The sequence below is a fragment of the Nymphaea colorata genome, chromosome 7 (assembly GCF_008831285.2).
Source record: "Nymphaea colorata isolate Beijing-Zhang1983 chromosome 7, ASM883128v2, whole genome shotgun sequence".
Classification (NCBI taxonomy): Eukaryota; Viridiplantae; Streptophyta; class Magnoliopsida; order Nymphaeales; family Nymphaeaceae; genus Nymphaea; species Nymphaea colorata.
The window spans coordinates 4,182,183-4,204,722 of record NC_045144.1 but is presented as its reverse complement, the minus strand read 5'-3'; the positions used below and the strand labels follow the sequence as shown (position 1 = coordinate 4,204,722).

Genomic DNA, 22,540 nt, shown 5'->3' with positions numbered 1-22,540 from the left:
AATGAGTAGTTAATTAAAAAATAGAATATATCAAAGAAGTTAATACTTGACATATGGCAATCTGGAGTCGGGAATCAAATGGATGCAGCCACCAATTCGATTTGAATTGGCACTCAGAATATGTTAAACTTGTCAATTTTTACACATTTTTAGTTCTTTTCTTTCACACTTTACACATTTATCTTGAGAAAAGGCACCGACATCGGTATATATATATATAAAACACGTACGTGGCTCGATCTGCCTGTGCTTGAAATCTTTGGTTTGGTTGCCCTCTGCGGTTGGGATGGCGGCCGAAGTGCTCTGCACCTGAGCAAACCTTGCTCCACTGGAAACTGGAAAGCCATCACGTTCCATCTACTTCTACATCTCTCCATACAAGATGTTGCCATCCAAATTAATCAGACTCTGACTTAAATGACCAACAAGATCGATCCTGTGCACTTTTCATTCTGTTGGAATCTTGCATGAAAAAGTTTGTGGTTAATGCTGGAAAACATTAGATCCATTGTATCTCGAGCCGTTGCTTTTAATTAAATTTGACCCATGGTGCACTATGGTCTGTGCGGTTGATTTCGACCGCAGGATATTGTTTCCTAATGTTAACTTGAAGATTTTGTTTTTCATTTTTGGATAATCGGATCGAGAAATTTTGGCATTTTTGCACACATAGCATGCATGTTTCTTCAATTCCTGGGTCTGGATCTTACCAAATTGGTCATTTTGTTGGCGAACCATTGTTTGCGAAATTTCAATCCTTTCAAGTCGATCCTTGAATTTCAGCATTTTCATGCACTATTGTCTACTTTTCAGAATGGAGTAGACTTTCATGGTCGAATTTTTCTTAGACGTTGGGGGGGAGGGGGGAATTAAACATCATTTTATGCATTTTATTAAAAATATAAAAACTAATTTTAACAAAAGAAATTATGCTTTTTAAATTTATGTATCATGTTTTTTGCTCGTAAAAGTATACGTAACATTATCTCCACTACGTGGAGAAAGAATAGCTGCTTTTCCGATCATTAGTTTGCGTGAAATTCACAATTTCTGTTCTGAAGATACATTACATTCTCTTATTATTTTAAACATAATGATTCAACTTTGCATTAACGTGAGTCAGGATTTGATGTTAAGCTTGTGGTCTGTATTCCATTCTCACTCCAGTGGAATCTTTTCTCCACTACGAATTAATCACATCAACTCCACTTTCAGACCAATCATTTTAAGAAGATATCTATTTTTTAATCTATATAAAACTCTAACACCTTCTTTGGATGGAAGGCAAGGAAGGGAGAGGAAAAGAAGGGAGGGAAAGGGAAAAAAAAGAACAATCAATCTTTCGTTTGATTGATTAATTAAGAAGAAGTGAAAGGAAAGAAAAGTAAAAAAACATGTTTGATTGTAAAGGGAGGAAAATGAAAGGAAGGGAATGAAAAGGATGCTCTAATACAAATCCAATCCCTTCAAAATTAAAAAGATTGAAAAGAAAAGAAAAGACTTATCATTAATAGAGCGTCTTTTTCGATCCAGAGTCTCTTTGGTCACAGTTCACATAAACCATCACAGCAAAAAAAGCTTCTTCAGTTTGTCTCTCTTCTCTTCTCTATCTATCTTTTTACCACCATTCACTTAAACATAATGATTCAATTTGCATTAATGTGAGTTAGGATTTGATGTTAAGCTTGTGCCCCGTATTCCATTCACACTCCAATGGAATCTTTTCTCCACTACAAATTAATCACATCAACTCCACTTTCAGACCAATCATTTTAAGAAGAGATCTATTTTTTAATCTATATAAAACTCTAAACTGGCTCAGTTGCACCAGGTAACCCGTAAGGTGCACCACATTAATCTGCTTCGCAAGAGTAATGTTTCTATATAGAACGCTTACAAATTTACACTCGCGGTCCCGCACAGTATCGGTGCCAGCATTTCTACCTTCTTTTATCTTCTTATTCTTTCAAGGGAGTGGCACTCATTAAAAAAAAAGGACAGGTACATGCGAAGCAATTCTTCACCACTTACGTTGTTCTCTAAGCATACGAATCTGTTCCATATGTCCAACTTGCAGAAGTGACCCTTCCCCGTGCAGTGCTGCTCCTGCCGGTAGCGAGTTTTATGAATGAATGGAAAGACAAGCGACTCTTTTTTTTTATCACCCAAAAGGCCGTAAGTTCTGATTCAGAATCACTATCCAAAAGCTAGTTACTCAATGAACTATGTCAAATATGTCTATATGGTCAAAGCAACTTACGAGCGACAACTATAGGAATGAAGGTGAGCCCCAACCACCAAGCCTTCACACTGTAGGAATGCTCAAGCAACAGATGGCAGTTCTAGGACTTGATTCAGGGCCTTGTAGTTGTATTAAATTCCCTCCTTGTTTAGGAGCACATTATTAACTTTTTTCCAGCAAACACATTGGCAAAGGGCCCCGTACTGTACTGAACCATTCTTTTCCTTTCAAGTAATATATTTATATCGCATGACCACTGATATCATTTCATGTTGACCAATGTGTATCGTTTGCAGCCTACATGTGTCTTTGAGATACCTTCCAAGAAGGTTTAGTGAAAGCAATAAAAACAGCACTACCGACTACGAGATAGAGCTACGTTGAAGCGACTTGCTCTAGAAGTATTCATCTTCTCCATTTGTCAATTTCCCTTGAACTAGCAGCGACAAGCTTTTTTGTGGTTAATACCACTTGATCAACCAATGCTCCAATTTGATCCCTACAACAAAGATTGCTTGGATTAGTTAAGGCATTCAACATCAACCAACCTGTCATCAAAGTGGCATCAGTAGGCAATTTGTAGACTGACCAAATATATTGAACGAAACTGAGCAATTTATGACTTTCCTTCATGGAGCTTGTGCATCTGTGTGTCATATGGGTGCAGTCATAGGTGAGGAGTCATTTTGAAAAGCTTGAGTGCAATGTGCGCATATACACACTCACGTATATGAACAAGCTGTAGACAGAGAAAAGGTCATAATTTACTCAGTTCTAAACAAATTGCTGATCGGCTTTTAGCAATTGCTAATCAACAAAGCACAACAACACTGCCTAATTTGAATAGAAAGAGCCTGAATTTACAAACGACCACATATTTGCAACGACTAATGAAACACAAAAGGTGAAATAACGACGAATGCTTGTATTACTAAAGTTACAATTTGTTTACAAGATAACTAGAGACACAAAAATAGGTTTAAAAAGAAAATTCCTTCCTTTTTTCGCACCAAACATGAAGTGGTAAAAGTTGACTGAGTTTAGTTATGGACAAAATAGACTTGGGGTGCTCACCACATCCAACAAGTTTTTTTTTACTGCATCTGCACTGTCTGGAGATACATAGGAGAGCATGTGTCTGTTTGTGTGTGTGTGTGCGTAGGCCAGAGAGAGAGAGAGAGAGAGGGATATTGTATAAAGCAATGTTATAAAAGGCGTACCATAACGTGTATCGATTGGGCCGACCTATACACTGTATCGTAACATACCGTAAACGTAGCTTAGTGTATCATAAATTAATTTTTTAATTCATAAAAATTTTTAAAAAATAGAAAAGATAGAGAAAAAAATTAGAAAAAATCAGTAAAATCAGGAAAAACAAAGAAAGTTTGGAAAAAAATGTGTTCTATATAAAAAAACTCATCACATCATTCATAAGCCATAACATATTAACAACACAATTACAAATGAGAAATAAGAAATTCATCATAACATAATAAACGACTATCACAACTTTAATGTTTGAACTTTAAAGTGTTTTAGATGATATTACAAGTTCACAACATATAATATATCATGATTATCATCACTCAAGGTCACATCGTCCCCATGAGGCCATGAGTAAACCTTCTTCTCCACAGGTGAGTTCTCCTCTAAATCAATGATTTATCACATAAATGGGCAATTTTTGTAGAAAAACTAGCAAAACTTCCTCTTCTCACAACTTTTAAACATGTTTAGAAAGAGGAAGCGAGAGGTTCTTTTGTAAAAAATACAAAAAATTCATGTTATCCCCATATCATACTATACAGGGGTGTATCGGTTGTATCGTACGATATGACCCCTGTAACCTATACGATACGTATTGCACGATACGGGCAAGCAAGATACAATAATACACAAGTGTATCGTGTATCGCAGGCATATCGTATAGGTTTGATCGTATAGGTTCGTACAGGTTTGATCGTATAGGTTTTTCAAACCTATACGATATGATACGGGTAACACCGGTATAAAGCAACAAATTCACCACAAAAATTTGCCCAAAGCGTGATGTACAGGAAGTCTGCAGCCCTCCAGAGAAAAATTGACAAATGAGAGTGATTTTTCCCAGCACATAAGAAAGTTGTATTTTCATGAAACTATAAATTCACAGGTATATTTGGTACAACAATGAAATGACAACTAGTTTTAGCTTCTGCAGTCCTTGAGCACAACAAATAGAAGTTCACCCATAAGCTCTCAAATTGTGTTCTTCAACATTGACTTGACTTACATGTGTCGAGATGATTTTCTAATATTGCTAAACCCAAAGAGGTAAAAAGAAAACCAGCAAATTAACCCCCAAAAACAACTAGTTACCACCCAAATTGAAGAATGGAAGGAAGGGAACAGATATATGGAACAGAGAAACAAGTCACTAGAAGAATGATACGTACATATGAGAGCACATCCCTATGACATAAAAAAACACCGAACATTGAATCTGAAAGAACCAGAAAAGGATGAAAAGGAAAGACTGTTTATCCTATTCAAAAGTAAAAGGTCCATGGATGCATAACTGCATACCATGCACACATACAAAGACATCTAAGGACACTAGCTAAAATCATGGCACACGGTTATGATAGAGGTACTGCTAAAAAAAAAAACCTTAAGTTTTGGACAGAAATTGACTTGGTCAATGATGACCGAGTCCAAAAGAAACGGATACGGATACATACCCACGGGCATACTGGTACCCACACCAGTATCGTACCTTTATGATACAGGTACTGCTCCATAAAGCAATACCTGTGTGACATAGATGTTCACAATTACTCCAATCCCCAGTTTAACCCAGCAGCTATGGCATAGCGAGACCTTTCAAACAGATCCAGCTGAATCAAGCTTATGAAGTACAATATAAGATGGTGGTTAAAAGAAAATATTTAATATTGGCTTTCAAAAAAAAGACAACTCCAGAATTACTAGAATGGCCAGGGTAAAGTTCAGGCCTCTAAACAAAAATGGATGTGGCTTGATGGGTCCTAACTCCTAACTTGGTCAGAGTGGCACAAACAAGGCCAGACCTGAGCAGCTCAATTCTTTGCAAACCCATGGTTCTGCACAGAGATAAATTTTAAATCTACCACTGAAACAGGTCAACTGTCTGGTATAGGATAGACCCAAAACCCAATTAGACTCAACCACCATAATTCTGTAAATCCATAACATAACCAACACCGAAACAGAACATCGTATGTTTCATAAACTGCCTTATACTACAGCTGCTATAGACCAAGTTTCAACATATAAAGTTATAAACATTTCAGCAAGGAATTGAGGAATTGCAAGCTTATATCAGCCGGCTATCTACTACGCAAGAGGAAACGTCCACGTCCGAGGGAGCTAAGTTAGCTCAAGCTCTTGTTGCCACAAGCGATCAAGGTAATCCCTCTCTTGGTGAATGGATTGTTGACAGTGGCGCTACGCATCATATGACAAGGGATCTATTTCTGTGGCTGGAAAAGGGAGTTTGTCCTTGTTGAATAAATATCATCTTCATAATGCTCTTCATGTTCCCAATATCCCTGTGAACTTGTTATTTGTCAGCAGTATTACCAGAGAACTCAATTGTAATCTAATCTTTTCTGCTGATCATTGTTCCCTGCAGGACTTGGTGACGGGGAAGAAGATTGGGATTGGTTCGGTTATTGATGGACTCTATAGACTGCCCGTGCAAGTTGCGTCTGCCTTGATTTCAGCCACTAGTGGACAGTTGTCAGGCGTGGAAGACAGGTCTACCATTATGCGATGGCACGAGCGTCTTGGGCATTTCCCGTTCCAGTTGATCAAGAAGTTGTTTCCAAGGCTTTTTACTTCTGTTTCTATTGAATCTTTCACATGTGAAGTTTGTCAGTTGGCTAAACATGTCAGGGCTTCGTACCCTGTTTCTTTCAATAAAACCACTCGTCCGTTTGCTTTAGTTCACTCTGATGTCTGGGGTCCTTCGGGAGTACCCACTTGTCGTAGTTTTCATTATTTTATGACTCTTATTGATGACTACTCCCGTTGTACGTTCGTGTACCTGTTGAAAGAACGTAGTGAAGTTCCCATCATTGTCAAAAATTTTGTTGCTTTTGTTGAGACTTAATTTCAGACCTCTGTTCAAGCTTTCCGCACTGATAATGCCCGAGAGTATGTCTCCCAATCTTTAGATGACTTCTTGAGGAGCAAGGGTATTGTTCATAAGACATCATGTAGTTACTCACCTCCTCAAAATGGCGTGGTCGAACGTAAAAATCGCCATTTATTAGATGTCACCAGTGCCATTATGTTCCATAAGCATGTTCCTAAGCGCTACTGGGGTGATGCTCTTCTCACTAGTGCCCATCTGGGGTGATGCTCTTCTCACTAGTGTCCATCTGATTAACCGTATGCCTACTCGTGTGTTGAATGGTCGTTCTCCCTACTCTGTCCTTGGGCCCACTCAGAACCCTTGGCCTCTTACTCCTCGGGTGGTGACCATAATCCAACCCTTAAGAAACTTGATCCTCGGTCTGTCAAAGCTGTCTTCTTGGGGTATTCTTCAACTCAGAAGGGATATAAGTGTCTTGACCCTACTACATCCAAGATTTATGTCTCTCGAGATGTTACCTTTCATGAACATGAGGCGTATTTTCCTGTGAATCCTCTTCAGGGAGAGTGTATAGGGAACAGTGTAGAAGAGTATTCCTCAGATCAGCTGATTCAGTTTATGGATTTTTTGGAGTACAAGGTTCGTCACAGTGTGGCAGAGACAGTCAGAGGTGATATCGATAGCCATGTGGGAGGGAACTCTATGGATGATTAGCCCACAGCCCGTGATCATCTGTTCGGCCAGGTGTACACCAGAAAGAAGACAGATGTGGTTGAAGATGTTGATGTAACCAATCCCAATCCTGTGAGTTCCCCGGATGACCCAAGTCCAATAGATGAAGAGCTTCCCATAGCCTTCCACAAGGGAACCAGGTCATGTACTTCTCATCCTATTCAGATTTTTGTTCTTATGCGAAACTTAGTAAGGATTAAAAATGCTTTATTACATCCTTGTCTAAGTCTGTGATTCCCAAGTGTGTGGAAGATGCCAGAAAGGAACCTAAATGGCTACAGGCCATGACAGAGGAGATGAATGCCTTGGCAAAGAACAGCACGTGGGAAGTAGTTGATATTCCCAAGGGCACTCATTTAGTTGGTTCTAAGTGGGTGTTTAGTGTGAAGTACAAACCTGATGGTACGGTGGAACGGTATAAGGCTCGCCTTGTTGCAAAGGGGTTCAGTCAAAAATATGGTATTGATTATCTTGAAACTTTAGCCCCTGTTGCTAAACTGAAAACCGTGAGAGTTATTTTAGCACTTGCTGTGCAAAAGAAGTGGAGCATGGACCAGCTTGATGTCAAGAATGCATTCTTGAACGGCCATTTAGAAGAAGAGGTTTATATGAGCATGCCTCCTGGATATGCCCAAAGCGGAAAATGTTGTCATCTCAAGAAAGCCTTGTATGGACTAAAGCAGTCTCCTAGAGTATGGTTTGAAAGACTGAGGATAGTGATGAAGACTAATGGATACAAACAGGAAAATGGTGATCACACCCTATTCATTAAGCAGAGAAATGGTCTGGTGAGTCTTCTTCTTGTATATGTTGATGATATGATTGTCACAGGTGACGATGAAGAAGAGAAAAAGGAGATGAAGGAGAGGTTAGCTGCTGAATTTGATCTGAAAGATCTGGGTAAACTAAAGTACTTTTTGGGGATAGAGATTGCTCGATCAGAAACAAGACTTGTTATGAACCAAAGGAAGTACACTCTGGATCTTCTAAAGGAGACAGGTAAACTGGGATGCAGGCCTTTTCTAACCCCAATGGAGTCAGGTACAAAAATAAGTATCAAAACTGGTAACATCCTGGATGAGGAAGGAAAAGGAAGATATCAGAAGCTGGTTGGTAAGCTTATTTATATTACTCTTACTCGCCCTGATATTACTTATGTTGTAAATGTGTTGAGTCAGTTTATGCATGCTCCTACTGATTGTCACTGGAAGAGTGCAGAGAGAGTGTTGGGGTACCTAAAGAATGATCCAGGAAAAGGATTACTGCACACTCAGCAGGACCAACTGAATATTGAAGGATACTCTGACGCCGATTGGGCATGGTGCACAGATACTAGGAGGTCCACCACACGGTACTATATCTTTCTGGGAGGTAACCTGGTGGTGTGGAGGAGTAAAAGGCAGGAAGTCTGTTTTAGATCCAGTGCTGAGGCTGAATACATGGCAGTTGCTATGGGAGTTAGAGAAATGTTATGGCTAAAGATTCTTCTAGCAGATATTGGGGTTGAAATGGAAGAAAAGATGAAGATGTATTGTGACAACAAGTCTGCGATTAACCTAGCTAATAATCCAGTCTTTCATGACAGAACCAAACATGTGGAGATAGATCGCCATTTCATACGGGAACGCATAGATTCAAAGGAATTGATTCTGCCGTATATGAAGTCTGAAGATCAAGTTGCAGATGTTTTAACCAAAGCCTTATGTACATATCAATTTGAGAAGAATGTTAGCAAGCTTGGCATGTTCGACATGTATGCCAAGCTTGAGGGGGAGTGTTAGAATATCTTGTAATATGGAACCGGGTCCGGATATGGACCCGGTCCCATGGGCACGGGTACCGAGGCTGGCTCGATACCCTAGGCGGGCTCTCTACCTCTCCCTTATATAATCTCCACTTATTGTAAATGTGTTGATTAAGTGGAATATATTTTCTCTCTCCTAGGGTTGCGGTTTTGCCCCTAGGTTAGAGCTTCTCCGTGGTTTTTCACCTCTTCTTGAGGTTTTCCACGTATATCGTGTGTTTCTTCTCTGTTTCTCTCTTCCATTGCATATTTCTACATGTTCTATATTTCTAAGTTGAAGCCCTGTTTCAGTTTCCCAACTACAGAAGAAGTGAATGCAGCACCTATATGAGCTGAACCAGCAGCACTGTACCCTTATTGCAGGCTGGGTACTCAATGAGTGCGAAAAAAGGGGGGGGTGCAGCCCTGCGTACTCAAGGAGTGCGAAAAGGAGGGGCAGCTCCAAACTGAATGGCTTATTGAATGGAACACTTATGAAGATCTACTGGCAACCTGGGAGCCTGCAGAAGATATACAGTCTCGATTTTCTGACCTCACACCTTGAGGACAAGGTGTTGTGTAAGGGGAGAGTGTTGTTAGGCATCTGAGTTAAGTCAAATAGTGGGTCAATATGGTCAGGTCAGCAGTGGCAGAGTCTGCCCCGTATGGAGTCTGTCTTGTTAGGCCATATGGATCGGGTGCATAGTAAGAGATAATAACCCAACCCGTAATACTTGAAACTGCGTATATAAGTTCTTAAGGGAGTTAACCCTAATTATGAATGAAATATCAGTCCTTAAGGCGGAGGCTGGGCTTTCACAAATGTGGAGTGCATGAGTTAACCTCCTCTGCTAGCCGCAGGCTAACAGTGTCCCTTGCCACAAAGACAAAGCAACATAGAGACTTCGTTGATGGATAAAGGAGATGTTTTTCTTTTCCATACAGGAACAACAGCAATGTGAGCCTTCTACAGGGAATGTCAGAAGCACATTTAAAGTTTTGGCAATAACAGAAAAATCACACCTAATGTTTATATATCCCTAAGTTTTCACACCATCAACAGAAAAGCACATTTTATCAGTTTAACTTGGCTACCTTAAACGTAGGTGAACCAATCAGTTAACATAGCCAGAATGCCCTCAAATTAGTTTCTGTTCACAAGTTCCCCTCTTTCATGCTTATAAGTTGTAAACTTTGTAAAGAGTCAGCAACTTGTGTTACATCATTCCTCATCTACTATTGAAAGACCCACTTAACAGCAAACTTGACAAATAATAACCTTTTGGTCCTTGTTGACTAACCACGGAAAACTTTAGGTGTGTTATTTTTAATAATATCAAAATCTTAAGTGTATTTTCGCTTATAAGTTATGACTGAATCTTTAGATGTCGTTTGAGAATTCACTATTTCTAGGTCTGCAACACTGTTACATTTATAGATCCTCAATTGTCATCAAATAGAACATAGGTAAGTCCTCAAACCACCACTTTTTGCTAACAAAAATAACAGCCAACAGCATCCAGCAGGTTGACTTGACTACATACCAAATCCAAATCTAACATCAAGTTGCATGCATGGGTTTCATTAGATAACAGTAGGCCTGTCAACAAATTGAATTTGTACTAAACTGTGAACTAATTCTAAAGCCAAGTGGCAGACAGTAAATAGAGGTCAATTTCAATAGCACCAGATCCGCATGAATCTATCATTTTTTTTTGGCGGGACAATTTTCATCAAATTGTGTACCACAACAAATCCTTAAAGTTTACATATTGTTACATGTAAATATCAAATCTCCATTCATTCATAGTGCATTCTCAGGTGCTAATCCATTTAGTTGGCTTCGCAGATGCCTCTCTTTGCTTGTGCCTGTCTGTAATTATAAATTTAATAGTCACACAAACATAAATCATCTAGAAAGGAAAATTCCATGTGCTTAAAAAATTCAACCTCCCATACAATTGCTGTCTCTCTACTTTTCTCTCCCTCTCTCATGTGAGTTTTGGGCAGGGGTCTGGCTAGAACTTTTAGTTAGTTTAAGTCTAAAGATGAAAGTGTATATAATTAATTATTGCATATCATAAATTAAGGACGTTAACTTTAGAAAAAAACATTGCATAAATGTATCCGTTAAATGATTTTATACTTGCTAATGAGATCATTTCAGTATTTTAGTTTATGAACACATACAATATAATGCTACATTTCTTAGTACACTTGGACTAATATATTGATCATAGTATACAATGCAGTATATGTGCAATATAATGGGAACAATGTACTCTGTAAATGCTATGTTAATTATAAATCTATAAAGTTGATAATGTTCTAGTAGCTTTGTAATATATTATAACAATGTGTTTGTACTTTGTACTTTGTAGTACGACACATGGTAATTTGCTTTTTACAAATGATAGTAGATTCTTTCGTTTGTAGATTTTTTAGTTGGTTTGGGAATAATACTGTGAAATTGTGAAACCACATTAAGGATAGATGGACATATCCCCTCAATGCTATGTCAGAACCGGGTGCGGCATTTTCCGGAACAACAAAAATGACCACAATTAACAACCTATGATTTTGTCAATTATTTAATAAGAAAAAAGCAAATTGTTATTGCGATACCCAAGCCAATCGCTAGCCACCAGCATGCCTGGACCCACACCAATGCCTGAGTTGTCTGTGTTAGATAACTTCAAGTTGCTAGTACCAAAAGACAAGATAGCAAGACCATGGATGGCAAATGTCTGCTAATTCAGAGAAGAAAGGTAAGTCAAAGAGATGCTTCAAACTAAGCACCCCAGCCAAAAAAAAAAGAAAAAAAAAGTACTCGTCTAATTGGATTGTCATATGATGACATTCCAATCACTTTTTAGCCTTTCCCCATGCAAGAGCATTTCTATTGCACAATACATGTTCAAAATGGCAGCATCATGCAGAAATAGTTGAGTTCAAAGAAATTCATAAATCGTTTGAACTTTGAACCATAGCACAAATATGTCTCTTCGATTTTTATTAGCCAGGTTTTTTTCAGATATTAATCAAAAAGTTTTTTTCTCAGGAAAATTCTGGGAACTAAAAATAATTAAAATATATACAAAAAAAATGGAGAATACAATGAAATTAAGTTCCTTTATTATTTTTCTTACAGAAACATTGATAACAATTTTAAAATAATTATTAAAATGTTAAAAGAAACCAAAAAGTTTAAAATATATTAAGAAAACGTTTGAAAAAGATATAGCAAAAATATTGTGATACTGTCGCAATACTTTCAATTTGGTATAACCAACTTCTTGTTTTGAACGAGTGTAAGCTTGTGGATACCAAATCAACAACATATATCATGATAAAAGTAAACTTCATTACCAAAATAGAACTGCCCCTAAGTCCATAACAGAACTAAATATCTAAGCTCTTACTAAGTCAATGTCAGTTGCTACAAGCGTAGCCATTAATGATGAACATATTGTCATTTAAAGCAATAATGGCACAAGTTCTTGAAATAGAAATACAAGCTCCACCAGATTGGAAGAACCATACCCAGAATCAAGATGGAGCTAATCCCCTAAATCTCTAAAAGAAAGGCTTAATAGCCTGTTTAGAACATAGAGAGCCCAATGGAGGCTGCAAAGTCACCAACAAAACCTGAAGTAATAGCTTCAAATCTCTTTGTAGAACAGCAGTTTTGACATCAAATTGAAATAAATGCCACTGTTGTGCAATTAGTTGAAAGGCAAGGCCAAGATGACAGGGACAAATAAAACACGGAAACTACAATAGTATACCCCAATTTTTGCATGCATCTTGCAAATAGCGTTACTTTATCAATCCAACCACCTGCTTTTGTTTTCGTTTTATACATTGAAACAAAAGCAGCATGGTGTATTAGCTTCAGGAGTACATCACCACATGCATCCATCTCACAAATCCAAGAAATTAATCCATCATCACCCGTTGCAGTTATGTTTAAAGGAAGAACCAGAAACAGCGACACCAGGTAGGCTCTATCCTCTGAGACCCAAGTCCAAGTGCATCCATTCCTAGTCTGGACTCAGAAAGCAGGAGGTTAAGACATGTCAATTGTACAGATTTCTGCAGGTTACTTTAACCTGCTTAATTGAGCTTGAAGAGGAAAAACATCTCTTTGACTATCATGATCATCTCAGTCTGCTTTTGATATCTGATGGTATTCAGTCTGTTTATTACATTAGTCTGATCATATCTCCATCGGAGTAGTGAAGTGACTTAAACAAAAAGAAGAATCATAATTTATTGACCCCTAATGAGATTATATGCATTTATTTTTGCCTTAAACTGCACCAGATGAAATTTTTCCATTCATCAGAAGTATTCAAATTTGTGATGAGGCAATAATTGACCAGAAACTAACTTAAATGTATATTTTACACATTCTTCAACATTTTAAGCAGCATTCAAATGTGTCATCTGTCCATTTGAAAGCAAAAGGAAGCTATAATCAGCAACCAATATTCAGCAAATGGGTGTTGAGTCAATGTGGGCCGTGCCTAGTCATATATATTTTGAGGTCAAGGTGGACATGTATCCACCCTGGACTCATTCCCGTATTTATAAAGGTCAAGAAACACTGTTCCACAAACAAAATGTAGGTACAACAAGTAACAAGGAAGACGGAACACAAGTAAAGAGTAAAGACAATTAGCATGATACTAAACTAAAAAGAACATAATCCACATAACTGAATTACATACTGGTCCAGAAAATCTTTCTGAGTGTTCAATAGCTTCCCAACATTTGTGTATCGACGATTTTCATCATAAGCAATGCCTCTTCCAACACCATAGCCAAAGCCTATGCCAATCCCACATCCAGCACCAACTCCAAACCCAAACTGTAAGCCAGGTATTCCAAAACCCAATCCTGCACCTAAACACCATGAAAGCAAAACAAAATCTTCACAAATATTCTAAAATAAAGAAAAAGAACAACTGAGAAAATATCAATAGGACAACCATTAAATCACCTTGTGCCTTTTCCGCTTTCAATTTTCAGATTTAAATCATGCATCGTTCATCCAATTACTTGCATAAAATGACAATGTTTAATAACTTCCATGAGAAATTCCAGAAGCATGCTTGACTCCTCCATCAAACAGCCCTCAAAGGAAGGTCGAACGCAGGGGCAAAACCAGGGCAGGCCTGCTTTCACAACACCTGCCACGGCTATCTCCTTCCAGTGAAGATCTTCTATCAATAAGGCTCCACGAGGCGACAGGGTAGCCCATAGCAATGCCCATTGCCCAACTGCTGTTGGGGCCGGAACAAAGCTGCATTGAGGACCCTTTTGGCCGCCCCGGGGCAGCCATTTTCGATTACTCAAGAGGTCACTTCTGCGGAATCTGCAAAATTGAATTATGTACCCCAAAGTCCATTGGGTTTTGAGACCTTGAATATTTGCTAATGCATGGTGCTAGAATAGAGCCTATTTGTTTATCATAAAATTCGTTCTCCAGGCAAAACATGATTAACTCAAAAGTCAACAACCAACGTATACTTCTTTTCGGGCAAAGCTCTTAAGGCAATAAAAGTAACAAAAAAAGGATGGGTTGTTCTTTCAAGTAAAGCACAATGCCACGACAAACCGAACAAATGAAGCTACCTACCATAAGGGCAACGGAATTACGAAGCATTCACTGGAAAGCCAAAAAAGAAATTTCATAAAAACATCAAAGCCATCAAAAATTCTGAAGTTTCAGAATCCCTCAAGATCATCTTTTCCTCGCGAACATGACTTCCAAGAAACCCATCTCAATAAGGTGCCAATAGAAAGCAAACTCGGTAGAGTGCACGGAAACCAGCTGATAAGAGAGAATCCAAATAAGACTCCCTAATAAAACCAAAGATAATGCTGAAAACTAGACCCTTAAACACACGCACATACGCACGCACGCACACACACACACACACACACACACACACGCAGAGAGAAGCGAGAAAGAGAGAGACCTCCGAGGAGACCGATCCCTAGGCCGACGCCACAGCCAGCTCCATACCCAAAACCAGGGCCAAGCTTCCCGAGATGCCTGGATTTAACCACAGGAAGTTTCCACAGCAATCCCTTGTTGTTCTCGTCACTGTCCATCCTGCAGCTTGAGAGAGAGAGTATTCAGACGACTCTTTTTCCCAGCATTTACAAAACGAACTGCAGAAGTTCCAGACGACTTCCAGGCCCCAAGGTGGACCGCAACCCTGCCTCGCCAAAGGACTACTTCATCTAACCGTTTGTTTAACCATTTCCGTCTGGTTTTCCAGGCCCCAATTAAGATTTCCTACGGATTTCAGATTTGAGGGTATCTGAAATCTTGGATAATTGAAATCTATAGTTTTATCAAACTGTGGGTGTCACTTCCAATATGGATCTGACTCATCTGATTCATGATATAACGTTAAAAATGTCGATTGGATTTGAAATCCGACTAAAACAAGGAGGAGAGGTGTCGAACAACAAACTAAATCGTGGATCTGATCTGAGATCCACAAAAATACCGTGAATCTCACACATCACTCTAAGGTTAGGTTGCGTTTGATTTTCCACGGATCGTTTCTTATTAATAATAACTGAATTCGTTAGTTTTAACACCATCATCTTCTAAAGTGGATTTCAAATTTACACTATACTATAAAAAACATAGACTTAAGAAGAGAGGAGGGAAGTTGTTTAGACCTCAAAAATATAGATCTGACATCTGTTATTACCATTAAATCCGTATTAATCAAACGTCCTTCGTTTGCATCGACAATCAAAACGACATGGGCGGCATCGCGTCGCCGTGTTGGTCACAGTTTATGCGCCTACCCAACCTCGTCTATGATCCAACGGTGCTTTGAGTCTTTGGCAACTCCGATCAGAGTCGTCTCTTCGAGTCGACTCGGACGGACACGATACATGGGACAGTGACAAACCCCTGGAAGTGCCTTTCGAACGTGGCTGTTCTCCGCTGCGGCAGATCCAGACTCCGGAGCTCCTCTGACGAAAGAAGAGAGAAGAAGAAAATCCAAGAATGGCAGTCACCACTTGGTGACCTCCCCATTCCACTGCGAGTGACCTGTGTAGTTCATTAGAAGAGCTTGAGGCGGGAAGGGGAGAAGGAGGAGGGAGAAATAGTAAGGCTTAGAAGGGGGTGAGTGGGAGACGAAGAGACAAATGGAGAGGGTGAACGAGGCTATGTCGAGGGTGAAGACACTGATAGGGATGGAGGTGGAGGATCCCGAGGCTCAGGAAGCTAACGCGTCCCTCATAGAGGATTTCAACAGGAATTGCACCCTCTCCACCAAACAGGTCCTCCTGGGGATCCCCGTTTTGCTCTGCATTCCTCAATTCCTTTCTTCATTTGGGGACTCAGTATTCATGTCTCTTCTCTTAGATGAAATTAGTCTGTAATTGAAGATATTTGAGTGGCTTTTGTGATGCCGTTCAATTGCATTTTATTATTTCTGCTTTTCTTTTTTCATGTGTCATTTGATGCGTCAGAGGCTTTATGGATTTGCTGTTTGCTTCGTCGCTGGTGTAGCATGTACACTTCTGGTAAGAGTTAATCTAAATTTATTTGGCTGTGATTTGCTCACGTCCATTTTGTCTTTCGTGAAGATTTTCTGGTCAAACTATTGCAAGTGAATTGTGTAGCAACAGAAATTCAGATAATTTGGTCCCTTGGTACTGTGCCACGAATGCCTGGTACCAGTTTTAATTGATCAACAGACTATTAAGAGTGTCAATATCATGGTTAAGAAATGGCCTTACTTACTGAATTCTCGAAGTATGCTACTAATTCTTGCGTTTATAAATTTTGATGTTTCCATTTTCCAATTGCAGTCGATGATTGTGTTTTTGAATCCCATCAAGTTTGCTACGATGTTCACTTTAGGAAATCTGCTTGCACTTGGCAGGTCTGTTGTTTCCTTCTTTCTCCTCAAATGCTTGGAAGTGTTACTCGATGCATCTGGATGTTGTGCTATAACTACATTTGCAAATTTGCTCTTGCTGTGCGCAAATTGTCAGTCTTCTGGAAATTTGTGCTCAATTCTAGGTCATTGTTGCAATTTTAATCTGTTGAGTTTAGGGGGTTCTTCTATGAGTCAACATTTTCAGTTAGGTTTTGTTTGTTAGCTCCTATATTATATTCATCATTTGGACGGAGTACAGAAAGTCTGTCTCTCACCCTACTTTGTGATATAAATCATGAGAACACATTCTCCATTTACCATTATTGAAATCCTTGTTCATCTATCTTTTAGTTTACTGCATGTGGTGGGCTTGTGTTAAGCTAGTCTTACATGAGTCAGACTATTTATGGGGATCGTTAACAAAAACTGTAGTTCTTTCCTTTTCTCCTTTAGATTTTTTTTTTCTGTTATCATTGGTGACATATTTTCTACTTTTTAATGTAAGGAGAAGGTGATCGGGATTGGAAGCAACCTTGTGCTGGACATACATGTCAATTCTGTTCTTTACACTTTAGAACTTAGAAGTAAATTGTAGCCTTTTCTGCTATTTTAACCTTAACTTGCATGAAGTTAATCCTTGGTGGAGCCTTATTCCCAGGGAACAGATGAGTAATATAATTATTTTTACAAAAAAAAATTATGTGGTCCATTTGAAGTTGAACCTGCCGTCATGTCACTTTTTCTTAATCCACCATTGTTTGAGTTTTATCAACATATTTGTCTTAGGGCCTGGATCATTCTTATAATGTCATGAACAGACATTTTTGTCCAAGAAAATGCTTGTGGCAGACTGTTAAGTTATTCTTTTGGGAAAATAGTATCACAATTTAAGTACCTTTATAAACTGCGCGAATGAGAAGAAAAAGGTACTGAGTTGAAAAAAAACACAGCACATTGAAACTAGGAAAATTTTCATCTGTCTTTACCTTCTCCAGAATATCACTGCCTTTGATGTTTTCTGAATATTGTGTGTACATATATGTATGCCTTGTGCATCTGTTCATCTATGTGCTGATATTGGAGTCTTTTCTATGACAGCACAGCTTTTCTTATGGGCCCTAAAAGACAAATGAGATTGATGGTTGATCCAGTGCGTGTGTATGCAACTGGTGTATATATTGGGAGCATCATCATTGCACTGTTATGTGCTCTTTATGTAAGTCTTTAATATGTATGTGTCTTTATTATCAAATCCACTTCTCAATATTTGGTTAATCAAAACTGTGGTACTCAGTTCCCCCTTCCTCTTATCTCTAGGTCCGGAGCAAGCTTTTGACTCTTCTTGCTATCATCCTTGAATTCGGTTCACTAGTTTGGTAAGTTGGTGTGCCTTCTTCGACATTTTGGGTCTCTGACTTTCTATTATGATGGGAAAGGTTTTACTATTTATTGCATAAGCAGGGCCCAACAAATCAGAAAGCTTCTGGTTGTCTCTGGTTCATCAGATATTCTCGTTGGGGTCCTAGATGTGCAAAATTTTTTGAAATATTATGCTTCTGAACAATGTTGTAGGACACAATGTTACGTGTACAAGATGGCCAGACAAGTTAGATATGTACCATAACATAAAAGATTGCAGTTATTTTGATATTAAAGATCACATATAAAAAATAATAATAAAGTATAAAATAAGAAAAAAAAAAGAAAATTGTTCTTTATGAAAAACATAAATTGCACAAACATAACAACATAACGAGTATACACTACTTGCCATATGCTTGTTTTCATTAGGAATAATTAAAATTTAAAATTGACTGCCTAAATTACTCCCAAATCCCAATATTTAAATGGATACCACTAACTCATTGGGTTCTTGAAACACCTAAAAGAGATAACTTTTACTTGTCACTTTTTTGTAATTTGAAGGTGTAATATAAGGCACACCTCATGTCATACCGTAAAATACAGGGGTGTGCTGTAAGTTGCATCATGTACATGTAGTTACACCCTTGAAAATAGTTTCTAGGTTTAAGGTATTAGTTTCCTTAAATAGTTACATAATCTAATTAAATTGTTGTATTGTCCTGTTTATCCATGAATAAAAGAAGAAATCAACTAGTTAGAGGGAAAAGAAGAAGTAAAGGAAGAAAAAAGGTAAATGGGAGGTGGAAAAATAAAATAAGTAGAAGTAAAACAAGTAGAACGTTTCATTGATGTCACTAATGTTTCACTGATGTTATTTTTTGGACAAATTTGACTATATGCAGATTGCAACCCATTGTGTTTTTATTACACCTCAAGCTGCAGCCAACCCAAGGCACATTGTGTACTACATGTTAAATGCCATACCTGCAGTAACTCTGCACCATCAGTCATGTTATGTGGCTGCATTTGACAATAAAAACACCTAAGTTACATAGCATTCTGGCTCTATGCTAGAGTGGAAATCAACTTTTCTTCAGAAAACACGCTCCATTTTTTGAGACAAAACGTTTAAGGTTACTTTTTTCTCTTTACATGGGCTTTAGGCTCTCAGATAAAACATGTAAAATTAAAGCTGATGAATCAAAGTGACATTATCTAGATTAGCCTTTATCACTTTTTTATCTTCTCTGCAAACTCATAACCGATTTGTACATCTTCTGTAGCAAATGAGTGTGGCCAATAGGTGTCTTCGGTCTGTCTATTAAATGAAATTAACCCTAGGATTCGCTATATCAAAGTGCCTTTGAATGGCAACTATAACCACAAAATAGGTATAGGTATATATTTTTAATCATGGTATATTTTTAATCATATTTTGTTGGAGCATCCTGTTGGTTTTCCTAAAACCTATTTCAGAATCTCATATCTGCTCTTTTACTTTCTAACTGGAACTCCCATGGCAATTTGCAACCTAAATTTTCTCCTTTACATAAATCAACATGCTGATGTCTAATCCCTTCTGACATGGAGTTGTTGACATCATTTATAGCGTTGCAAAAAGATTGGCCAAGTTCAGTTGACTCTAGTGAATTTTATGATAATTGGGATGACTAAGTCTACCCTCCAATCAAGCTAACATTAAATAGATGTTTGTTGTATCCATAAACTTGGGCTAACAAATTTTAGTGCTCGTTTATTTGAGTAGAAATTCATTATGATGACATGGTCAAGACAAGAATGTCATGATGCATTGTCTCGCTTTTATTGGCAAAAATGCTTTAGTAGTAAGGATGCATTTTCACGTCATATAGTTGCATGGGTGTGATTTTACCAAGATATATTGTGTAAACGGCTGTAAAAAACGAGTATTTTATGATTTTTTTTTTGTGAAAGTTCTACTCTGATACCTAATTCTTAGTATTAATAATTTTTTGCCACATGAGATTCATGTGGACCTAGGATCAGGTTGGTTGCCTATTAGTTTCATGGGCATGTCAAATTGCATCAATTGGTTCGTTTCGGTTTCAATTATATAGACGAAGCTATCTGAATTTTGAATTCCTGCAAATTTTAATGTTATGTTTTTCTCTTTCAGGTATAGCTTGAGCTACATTCCATTTGCACGATCAATGGTTTCCAAAGTCTTGATGGCCTGCTTTGACACAGAATTCTAGATTTGGTTTCCAAGGTTCATGATAATGGGCACTTGCGCTTTGAAATCTTTTCTGCAGGGTTTTGGCATCATGATACAATCATTTCCTCTGCATTGAGGATCTCTTGTAAGATTTTACCCAGGCATGTAAAATTGCACATTTGAATTTTTTCTGGTGGATGCTTTTCTTTTCCTGGTTATAAGAAGGAACACTATTATTTCCTTTATGAAACGAGCTCAGAGGAGAAACCTGTACCTTAAACCTGCCTAAGAGCTGGGGAAAGATCCCTTGGTTCTGCATACTGACCCCTTACGTGAATAGCTTTAGCTTGCTCAAGGAGACACCCTTGAGCTTGGACCTCGGGCTGCCTGCTGCATAGTACCAGCATCTTTGACCTATGGCAGCTTAGCCCGTGTTGCTACTTTGTCAAAATTATGCAACCATAATGTGACCTTTGAGGCATGAACTCAAGTAGCATTGTTGTATGTTTCATGACTTGGAACATATTTCACAAATGCCCTACATTTGCCAATTAAGAGTTCTAGTTTCAAAGAGGTGAAAAGCTATGCCCTTTTGCCCATGCCTTCAAGGTCTAAGGTTGCTTCGGGGCTTGGGTAGTATTATGATACACCTTTTAACTTGAGTGTCACACATTCTACTGATTGCAGTCCAAGACTTATAGGAATTGAACTGAAGACATGTGTGTCCCATAATCAGCTATGCTAGGGCTCATGAAGACATATGCATTGCAACAATTAATATAAATTCAGTCTTCCACTTCAATTTTTTTTTTTTTTTTGAGAAAATATGAGAGTGTGAGCGAGATAGCACTTATCAACCGTTGAAAATGAGGATGGCTAGATATGTCAAGTGAACCCCTCGCTACTACTAGCAAACAACGGTGAGGTCAAAGCCAGCGTTCTTACCAGGTTTTCCATGTATTTTCCTTGATAAATTTTGAATCCCAAGAACTCAATAGGTTCAATAAAATTTCTTATATCTTGATTTCACCTGCTTGTGGGTGACATCCTATTTTAATAATTCTATAGGAATCTATAAGCCTTGGGATTAGGTGTGACACCCCACTGCAGAGGTATGTAGATAGTTGGAAATCTTTAAGGGCTTATAAGGAGGTTAGTTAGTTGTTGTCCCATTTCTTATCATTTTGAGATTAAATACAAAGTTGTTAGCGATGGGTTGGGATTTGCCAAACTAAAAATGCATGTTCAATGTGTGAATGGGTCGAGTTGTTACAATTGATATCAAAGCACAATTCAACACTCAGCTGTGTGTATCTTAAGGGGATAGATCTTAACAATTTATGTGAAAAGTTTAGAATTTCATTGAAGATTACTAGAAAACTTCAAGGACTTATAAGTGGATTGGGATCTGCATAACTAAGAGCCTGAACTCAATAGGTGAGGGTCAAATTGTTACATCATTTCATACCTTAATAGGTTGATGTTGTTGAGTGCGCCAACTAAGTTGATTGAACTGGCCATGCTCTACTTCTCTTGTCAGGGGTATGGAAGGACTATACAATCTCTCTTGTCAGGGGTATGGAAGGACTATACAATTTATTTCTCTCTCTCACGTATACACACCCCCCTTTTCCCCTTCAATTCCTCCTGTAGGCATTCTCACTGGTTTTTGGCTTTCAGCTAAACCCTAGTGAATTTTCTTCGACTCTTGTAACTCTGATCAAGTTACACCGGAGGTGGCCGGAGCATTCTTCTAATGCTCAATTGTGGACCTGCCTCAGGTCTACCATTCCAGATACGCTAGTTGGGGCTGCTATTTGTCACCCTATTTGTTGAGAAGATCAAGAAGAAGCTACAAACATGACATTGTGTTTTTTATTCTAATGTCAGAATTATCCTTGTCAAGCACCTTATTGCAGCTGCTCTATTCAAGTTTTGCAAGCAGCAAAAAGAAAATAAACTCAAGAACTCATTAACATGGTTTGAGTCATGTAAACAACCTCATCCAGTATGTCATGTAGAAAGATATTATGAACATCAGATTGTCAAATAGGTCACCTATATGACAGGGCAAAGGTGAGAGTGAGCCGAATTGTTGGAGGTTTCATCTCCAGACTTAAAAGTCTCAAAGTAGTCAATGTAACCAAAAGTAATGAGGCGAGCCTTATATCTTTCATTA

At 38.3% G+C, this 22,540-nt stretch overlaps 2 protein-coding genes across 4 annotated transcripts; one reads left to right on the top strand and one right to left on the bottom strand.

Moving 5' to 3' along the window:
• Positions 1 to 2,446: 2,446 nt before the first annotated feature.
• LOC116257878 (uncharacterized) lies at positions 2,447 to 15,196 on the bottom strand. Of its 3 annotated transcripts, none has more exons than XM_031634891.2 (3): positions 14,865 to 15,196; positions 13,599 to 13,785; positions 2,447 to 2,741 (listed from the first exon to the last, which is right to left on the bottom strand). In XM_031634891.2, the coding sequence occupies exons 1-3, from the start codon at positions 14,998 to 15,000 to the stop codon at positions 2,648 to 2,650; spliced, it is 417 nt and encodes a 138-aa protein (XP_031490751.1). In that variant the 5' UTR covers positions 15,001 to 15,196; the 3' UTR covers positions 2,447 to 2,647. The 3 variants fall into 3 exon arrangements, with proteins under 3 accessions (XP_031490751.1, XP_031490752.1, XP_049934895.1); XM_031634892.2 differs by having other exon boundaries at positions 13,611 to 13,785; positions 14,865 to 15,184; XM_050078938.1 differs by lacking the exon at positions 2,447 to 2,741 and adding an exon at positions 2,839 to 2,981 and having other exon boundaries at positions 13,611 to 13,785; positions 14,865 to 15,193.
• Positions 15,197 to 15,734: 538 nt separating this feature from the next.
• Positions 15,735 to 20,611, top strand: LOC116257877 (uncharacterized). Its single transcript, XM_031634889.2, has 6 exons — positions 15,735 to 16,197; positions 16,390 to 16,443; positions 16,732 to 16,805; positions 17,901 to 18,018; positions 18,120 to 18,178; positions 20,323 to 20,611. The coding sequence occupies exons 1-6, from the start codon at positions 16,063 to 16,065 to the stop codon at positions 20,399 to 20,401; spliced, it is 519 nt and encodes a 172-aa protein (XP_031490749.1). The 5' UTR covers positions 15,735 to 16,062; the 3' UTR covers positions 20,402 to 20,611.
• Positions 20,612 to 22,540: the final 1,929 nt, after the last annotated feature.

Bases quoted from the DNA above. Each gene is read 5' to 3' on its own strand.
- LOC116257877 (XM_031634889.2), top strand. From the start codon at position 16,063: ATGGAGAGGGTGAACGAGGCTATGTCGAGGGTGAAGACACTGATAGGG. The intron at 16,444-16,731 runs GTAAGAGTTAAT...TTCCAATTGCAG, and splicing joins GTGTAGCATGTACACTTCTG to TCGATGATTGTGTTTTTGAA. The intron at 16,806-17,900 runs GTCTGTTGTTTC...TTTCTATGACAG, and splicing joins AATCTGCTTGCACTTGGCAG to CACAGCTTTTCTTATGGGCC.
- LOC116257878 (XM_031634891.2), bottom strand. From the start codon at position 15,000: ATGGACAGTGACGAGAACAACAAGGGATTGCTGTGGAAACTTCCTGTG. The intron at 13,786-14,864 runs GTCTCTCTCTTT...CATGGTGTTTAG, and splicing joins AGGGATCGGTCTCCTCGGAG to GTGCAGGATTGGGTTTTGGA. The intron at 2,742-13,598 runs GTTATGTGGATT...TCTTTGTTGTAG, and splicing joins CTGGACCAGTATGTAATTCA to GGATCAAATTGGAGCATTGG.